An 8,240-nucleotide genomic window follows, 5' to 3' on the forward strand; every position below is an offset into this window, starting at 1 on the left:
CACCCTCTGCCTCTTGTTAGGGTAGCAGACTGGTACAGAGGGCTGAGGCAGGGGTTGCCGCTGGCAGCGGAGCTAGGGGGCAGAACACAGCCAGCGGAAGAGAGATGGGCTTAGAGAGGGTTTGGGCCGGCCTCCAGGGGACCAGCCCATAGACGGTGATCCGGGCCGGCCGAGGAAAGAGGACAACGGCACAGAACACAGAACTAGCACCGAGGAGGGAGGGAGGGAGGAAGGAAGGGAAAGTAAAGCAGAGAGAAACACAGCCAGACAGAGGTAGTCAGAAACAGAGACGGAGAGACCCAGAAAGCATGAGAGAGGCAGGGACACGACAGAGACAGAGTAGAAAGAGGCAGAGAAAATCAAAGACAAAGATGAAGAGACCCAGGTTGGAAGAGAGGGAGAGACAGAAAAAAGGCTTAGGGAGCCTTCCATCCAGAGACTCACGGAAGCTGAGACAAGGGCAGAGATGGCTATACCCAAGGGGGAGGGGGAGGACGACAAGGGTAACGGGAACTTTCAGGGGCTTCATGCCCCTCAATCTGGGACACCCCTCCCAGGCAGCGTCTCAGCCCAGGATCCCATGCAGGCTGTAAGAGAGAGGCAGGTGCCCCAGCCCTTCAGACCCCCACCCAGCCAGCCTGTGGCTCAGGCCTCTAGACAGCCCACAGACCCACTCTGCAGTGGGTGACAGTAAGAGCAGAGACCCTCCAGACCTCCCAATCACAAGCTCCCACAGCCTCCCTTCCCAGCTTCACTCTGAGCTGGACCCAAAGAACCATCGGGGTCCTGAGTCAACTTCTCATTTCCCTGCCCCCACGCAGGGCCCCTGCAGCCCATCCCCTGATGATCCAGGAAGGGGCAGTGTCTCAGTCCTTAGTTTCTGCTGGAAAGTTCTTTCTGCTATCTACCTAACATCCTTCCTACCTCCTATTTTTTACAGGCTATGCTTACCTCTTTCCCTTGCCTTGTTGTAGTTTTTAAGGGCTCCTGCATTCCTTCACCCAGATTGTGAAGAAAGGAAGGCAGAGACCATAGATAAATAGCAATATGATTTGGGCAAAGCAGGCAATGAAAGTGGGAAGACCGACTCCGCCTGCTGAAATGGCCCACCCACTCTGGGGCAGTGAGCCTCATAAAAGCTCTTTGCTTCACCACCGCCACCATCCCGACTCCTGAGAGTGGATCAGCCCCAAGCCCTGGACCCCTCAGGGTCAGGGAGTCAGGCCCTGCAGGGGGCAGTATGGCCCAGACACCTACCAGAACATCCTTACTCCGGTAAACCTGAGGAAGGAGATATTGACTTGTTTTTAAATCTTATGTTTTATTTAATTTACTTTAAATTCCCTGGAAATCAATGGAAAGGGACGCTTTTGTAATAATGGAAGGGCAGTTAAGGACTCCTTCCTTCCCCATCTCTCTTCATCAAGGTCATGTGCAGCCAGAATTATGCCCCACTTCTGAGAAGTTCTTCCTGCTATCTAACGGTAATCCATCCTACTGCCTGTATTTTCTTGCTTAATCTTAAACCAGGTCCCTCTGTCTGACTCTTTCTGCCCTGCGGCTCCAACAGTCCAAGGCTTGCTGCCATCCCGGCTCAGGGGTCCTTTCCTCTCAAAACAAATGTGTAAGGGGGGAGTGGTGGCATCTGAGATCCAGACTGGACTGAGTGGGGAAGGGGAGGAGGGTGGTGGCCTCTGGGGTGCCCCTGGCTCACTTTTTCCAGAGCCTGATGCCCTTAGACACTGCAGGAGGTGGTGAGAGGAAATGAGCTCACACTGGCCGGCAGGCAATTCCTCCCTCCACAATGCACTGCACTCACCTCCCCCATCCTCTCCCACTTCCCAGAAAGTGCGCTCTTCCCCCACCCTGCTGCCCTTCCCACCTCTTCCTGCACCTTGACCTGCACCCCCATCCTGTCCCGGCCCTCCCCCATCCACCTTCTCCAGCACCTCTTTCATTCTTCCTTTCCGTCCTGGCTCCCCAACCCCTCTGACATCTGTGTCTCTTTCCCTGCATCCCACCATCCACGCCCCCCAAACCCACTCTATTCCTGGCACACTCCTTCTCTGGGGATTAGGGCAGTGAAGCCCAACATGGGATGGAGGGTGTCCCTCACTGAGGACCCTCTTTATACTCCCCCTCTTTCTAAATTCCTCTCCCAGCCCAATCACCTTCCTTCATTCACAAATGTTTATTGGGAGTCCTGATATACCATGGGTGGGAGAGTGGAGGTTGCCCCTGGGGATAGGAGATAAGGCTTAACTCCTTCCCTTGAGGGGTCCTGAGATCCCAGAAAAGGAGCCATGGGAGGCTGGAGAAGCAGAGGAATTCTTCCAGAAGCAGGTGACCATGATCTTTTGAGGGCGTCATGGATGGGATGGGGTGAGGTGGGCGAAGGGGGGAGAAACACTCTGGGGAGAAAGACTATCATGGACCAAGGCAGGGAGGCAGGAGAGAGCAGACTCTAGCAGTGTGGCTGGAGCCAAGCGGAAGGTCCGTGGGCAGGAAGCATGGAGGGATGAGGAAGGAAATGCGGGTGGGGATGTTACAGTGGAGTGACTGTGCCTGAGGCACTTAGATTCTAGCCTGGCTTGGGGCAGGGATTTAAGCGGAGACGTGCCATGGCCACTGTGGTGAGACGTGGAAGAGAACACGGAGGGCAGCAAGGAGCCAGGGGTGGGCGGCCAGGTGGGGGGGCCCTGCACCTGGGCAGGGGGCACCAATCATCAGAGGCCCCCGGATCTTGTTGACCAAATGGGAGTTGCGGGAAGGAAATGGAAGAGTCTAGAACAACTCCAAGGTTTCTCGCGCAGAATATTAGGTAGACGAGTTGTCTGGAGTGTTCTCAGGGAGAAGGGACATGCCAGGCACTGAGCTAAGTAATCCTTTGTATACATTATTCCAAATTAGCCTTACACAGGAGCTGTGAAACAGATATTATAATCCTCATTTACGGATAAGGACACTGAGGCCCAGAGGGCTTGAGTATCTTCTTACCCAAGGCCATGCAGGATTTGAACCCACAGCCTTTGGGTTCCAGAGTCCACACACTGAAACCTGCAGGCTGTGTTGCTGGTTGAGTAGTGACTGGCAGCTCGAACCCTGGGTCCACCTCCCTGAAGAGAGGCCTGAGCTAGAGAATGGCTTTGGAAGTCATTGGTGGATCAGGAGTGTGGTTCAGATTCTCCAGGGACAGCGCAGAGCAGAGACCAGATGTAGGATGGGACCCAAGGGCACTCACCTTTCGGGGCAGGTGAGGAAGGAAGAGGCAGCAGGGAGGACTGAGGAGAGAGCGCCAGAGAAAGCGGCACTGTGTCAGGCAGGGGACGGGTAGAGTGGAGGCCAGACTGTGCAGTGAGGAAGAGCATCAAGGGTGAAGAAATTAAAAAAAAAAAAGGGGGGGTGGTGGTGAAAAAGGGAGGGTGGTGAAATGGAATTGGGCCGCTGAGACGTTACCGGGAAGGGCCAGCCGGACAGCACAGGTGAGTCGGGGTGGGGCGTGGCTCCATTTGGGTGGGGCACACTTGAGCAGCCTTTTTGGTTGTGGAGGAGAAGCCAAGGGACAGAGCCTGAGGGGGTGATGAGTGGAGTAGAGGAAAACGAGCCCAGAGTCGTGCCAGAGGAAGAACCCGCCTTCCCCAGAGCCAGGTAGGGTCAGCAGGGGAGCATGGGGGAGGGCAGGGAGTCCCCAGCCCAGAGCAGTCCAGGGTCAGGATCAGGCCTGGGCCAGGAGCCAGCAAGGGGTTGTACAGTGTCATCAAGGAGCCCTGAACCAAGAGTCCAAAGACCGGGGCTCAGGTTCCCATGCTGCCCACCTAGTAGCTGAATGTCTTTGAGGAAAAGTATATTCTCTGAACCGCGGTTTCATTCTCTGTAGATGAAAACAATAGGCCTCCTCTGCCAGTCTCCAACTGAGGGCTCACGTTTGATGATGATAAAGGAATGGGTGGAAGTCGGGTTACAGGGCTGGTGACCATAAACCTGGTAATAGCTGCCTGCCCTTCCATTGAAGGGGAAAGAGCGCCCCCTGGTGGAGAAGGGCAGGAGGGCAGGACTAGAGGGAAGGGCTGAGGAGAGACCTGACTTGTTCTTGTTCCTTTGGCTTTCAGCCCCCAGATCCTCTGCTCGTCCCCTCGAAGCAACCCATGCCCACCTAAACTTTCATTTCCAAAGCAGGTGGTAGCCCAGTTCAGTCAAGTCCAAAGACATTTATTGAGTGCTGTCTACATGCAAACTGCTCTCTGTTGGGTAGCAGGGAATGAACCAGGTGATGTGCTTGTCCTCAAGAAGCTCCTATTCCAGGGAGCGCAACAAGCACAGCAAAGGATGGCTGGGATGGTGCCATGATGGTGCTACAAGCAGAGCATCGAGCAAAGCAGAAGGGAGCCTTCCATAATGAGAGGAGAAGGCAGGGGCCTTGGGAGGTAGTGTTTGACCTAGACCTTGAAGGCCCTTAACAGGCAGGTGGCAGAGAAAGGAGGCCTGAAGGCTGAGAGCTAGGGAAGGGGTGGGGCCCGGGTCTGGCAGAGCCCCAGGCATCACAGAGAGGGGACCTCAGACCTCATCAAGCTCCTTGAATGGTGTAGGGTGGGGCAACGGTCCACTCGAGATCATGCCAGTCTCTACCCTCATCCCTGCTGCCAGGTCCCTGAGGAATCCTGGATAAGAGGGATCCCACCTGAACACACCTCGAGGAGGGGGGTACAGCCCCCCTGGCCTGAGGGCTGAGAGGCACTGGCAACCTGCCAAACAGCTGGGGCCCCAGCCCAGCAACCTTTGGACAGCTGACTTGGGGTGGAGAGAGAGGCTGCAGCTTCCCTGGGCTGGCGGCAGGGCAAGCAAGCCACACCCAGCGAAACCCTGGTATCAGGACAGGGGGTGGATGAAAGATGCCCCACCCCTGCCGCTTGCAACTGGCAGCCCCTCAGGGGAATCATGTTGGGAAACGTATGTCATGGTTGGGGAAGAGGAAGAGGTTTTGGGCTGGGGTCTCAGCCCCGAGGGCTCTCCACTATGTAACACCGGGCAGTTGAAGAGCTGGTGGTGAGGACTGTGTGTATATGAGCGTGTGTGCAAGACTAAGAGACGACTTATGACGACCGTGACATCACCGAGCAGGGGCTTGAAAACACCAGGATGGAAGGGAAAGGAATTAAAATGTGTTGAGCACCTACTATGTGCCGAGCTCTTTACAAACATTACTCCCCATGACAACACTGTAAGGTAGGTATTATTAGCCTCATTACATAAATGAGGAAATGGGCTCAGAGAGGTTAAGTAATTTTGCTGAGGTCTGACACTAAGCCCTTACTCTTTCTATGAAGCACGACCCCTCTGGGAGGAGCTAGGCCATGTAGTCCCTTCCAGCTCCAGGATGCTAAATTCATGATTCTTTGGGAGGGCTTTTAAACTCTGCCAGCAACTGGCCTGCAGCCCTGCTTCTGCCACAGGCCCTCAGACCCTGCCTCGCTCTACCTGGCCCCTGCAAATCCCTGCACGGAGGAGGGACGGCTCCACTCTCCTCCCTGTCTCCCTGCCCTTCTGGGAGGGTGGGGGTGGGGAGAGGAGGAGAGAGGAGGGGAACCTAGAAGCAGAGCACAGAAGGAGGGACGGGAGGAACAGAGGGGAGGGGAGAAAGGAGGAGGGGAGGGGTGGCTCCCACCACCCCCTGGAAGCTCTGGAAATCCCCAGCAGCTGCTCCCCGCTCCTCTGTCTGGCCCTGAGCCAACCCTGGGAGGGAGTGAGGGGAGTTAAATGGAGAGAAAAGAGGGGCAGGGCACTGACCACAGGGGAGCAAGCCCTTCAGTCTTGGCACCCACCCCGCCCAGCAATTCCAGCCCCTGTGAGAGATTCCAGGCGTGCTCCCCTTTAAGGAAACCCTACATGCCAAAATCCACACATACCAAACAGACACATCAGGGCGGTCCTTGCACTATAAAAGGATTCTTTGCTTTACAAGAGGGTTGGGCACAAGGGAAACTTAAAATAGGAGCTTCCCCTGGTGTGGTGAAAGAAGCTCTGATTTCAGAAGCACCCCATACACACCATGCTTCCGGCATATCCAGAAAGCTGGCGACACCCGCGGGGCTGGCAGGGCTGCAGCTGCCTTAAGGCACTGACATCAGCGCGAGCACCTCCAAGGTTGTGCTGATCGCCAGAGTCCCCTTGTGGGTTGTGGGGTGTCTCACAGTCCAGGGGACAAGCTGGCTGCTGTGCTTCGCAGCAGAGGTGTCTTAGGACACCTAGAAAGGACTGGAAAGCCACGGCTCAGCACAGCTGGCAGGGATTTCACAGCAGCCCAGAGAGGACAGATGTCCAAGGGCTCCCAGTGTCCCTTTGATGAGGCCACGGCAAGAGCCCCATGTCCTTACTCTCCTCCATGGTCTGTCCTCCCTTCCACGATGCCAGGGCACAGGAGAGCCAGGCTCTGCCTCTGGGAAAGGGGAAGCACCTGACCCCCAGAAGAAGTATGAAAGGCTGACGGAGGAGCAACTCAGGCCGTGCTGCAGGCCCAGTGAGATGCGTTCAGAGTCCTCTAGGCAGAAAGTAATGGTGTCCTCTAGCCCTGCCCCTCCTTTTTTTAAAAAATGGAGGTGAAATTCACATAACATAAATTTAACTATTTTAACGTGAGTAATTCAGTGGCTTTTAGTCCTGTCCCCCCAACCCCTGCTTTTTTGTGCTCAGAGTGGAGTTGAGTCAGTAATGACAATAGCAGAGAATGACGAATGGAGTCCCCTTCCCCCTGCCAGGCCTGGTGCTCCAGGGAGCTGCCACTGGCCATTTAAATTAACAGCCAAGATGCCCAGCAGGCCTGGAGACTAGACCAGCCCACAGCCCTCCCCAAACATCACGCCCAGCCCAGGGAAGATGCCCAGAGTGCTTCATGACTCCTCAGAGCCCCTCTTCACGCCCCAGAACTTAAGATCACCCCATCCCCTGACTCCACACCCTCTACCCCTCCCCACACCCCTCCTCACCACCATCACAGGGAACACAAGAACCCCTCTGCCACAGAGGGGAGGGTGTCTCAGAGCCCAGGGCCCCAGGCCACCACTTTAAGCAGAGCCTGGGAGTGTGGACAGACACTTAAAGGCCCACCCAGGAACAGAAAACCCTTCCACTCCAGACCCCACCCCAAGACCTCTCACCGAGTCGGGATTAGGAAGGCAGCAAGGCAGCCCTCCCTTCAGCCCACATCAGGATTCTGTCCATCTTAGAACAGGGGGCTGCAAGTCAGGATAGAGGGCCCCCCACTTACTTAAGGGGACCAGCCCCTCTTGTCCAGGATTTGCTAAGCTCTGTGGAGGGAGTGAGGTGCTCTGACCTGAGGGGGCCATCACCCTGACCTCCTCTGATGGATACTGGCTGGGGCTGCAGGTCTGTATCTGGGGGGCATGTGAAGAAGCTGCCCAGCCCACCCCATGTTTTCACTGCCATGAAATGGTGGTAGCAGTTGCTGCACCTGCTGTAATTGGGAATGGAGGGGGACGCTGGCTGGGAGAAGCCCCTTGATGTATAGGGGGGAGGGGGACGCTTGTATCTTTAGGTCCCACAGGGTGGGGGCGGCCGGGAGGGTCAGCGGTAGTTTTGCGACCACCTTCTGTCACTCCTTCATTATGCAGAGCCTGCTAGGATCCTGGATGGAGCCGGGACCTTACCGAGTGGGGAGGGGGGCTTCTAAATGCTCTCCTTCTGCAACGGGGATGGGGAGCGAAGCAGCGTGTGAGCCCTCGGTGAGCGCCTCCCTATTTGTCAGTGGTGGGGGAGTACTCGTGTGTGTGTGTGTGTGTGTGTGTGCGCGCGCGCTCACCGGCTGTGTCACACCAGCCGTAACCCTTCCCCAGAGCTCCGCCCGGAGCTCCAGAGCCCCAACCCCTCCCAAGGTGGCGGGCCCCCCTCCCTCTCGGCGCACCCACCTTCCTCCAGTCCTCACGCCCCCCGCCCTTCCCTCCCCGACACGCACCCGCGCCCGCTGACCTGCTCCATGCTGCCGCCCGCTATGCAGTCCTCGCCGCGTCAGCCCGGCGGGGCGCAGGGGGCGGTGGCCCCTCCATAGCGCCCAGTCGGTGCAGCACCCGGCCACCGCCGCGCGCAAGGAGCGCCTGCTGTAGGCAGCCCAGACCCCCACCCGGCCCGCCCCGCCCCGCCCCGCCCCGCCCCGCCCCGCTCCGGCCCCGCCCGCAGACCCCGCCCCCGTCCCGCCCCTCCCGCCCCTCCCGCCCCACCCCACCCGCGGG

General features: G+C 57.3%; 1 protein-coding gene across 1 annotated transcript in view; it reads right to left on the bottom strand.

Annotated features, from left to right (window-relative positions):
* The window catches only part of ARHGAP23 (Rho GTPase activating protein 23), an 81,423-nt gene extending 73,419 nt beyond the window's left edge, over window positions 1–8,004 (bottom strand). The window contains exon 1 of the mRNA XM_049702703.1: window positions 7,981–8,004. Within this exon, the coding sequence (XP_049558660.1) occupies window positions 7,981–7,989 (9 nt within the window). The 5' untranslated portion in view covers window positions 7,990–8,004. The remainder of the gene's footprint in view (window positions 1–7,980) is intronic.
* Window positions 8,005–8,240: the final 236 nt, after the last annotated feature.

Source organism: Orcinus orca, chromosome 19 (assembly GCF_937001465.1).
Source record: "Orcinus orca chromosome 19, mOrcOrc1.1, whole genome shotgun sequence".
NCBI classification, from domain to species: domain Eukaryota; kingdom Metazoa; phylum Chordata; class Mammalia; order Artiodactyla; family Delphinidae; genus Orcinus; species Orcinus orca.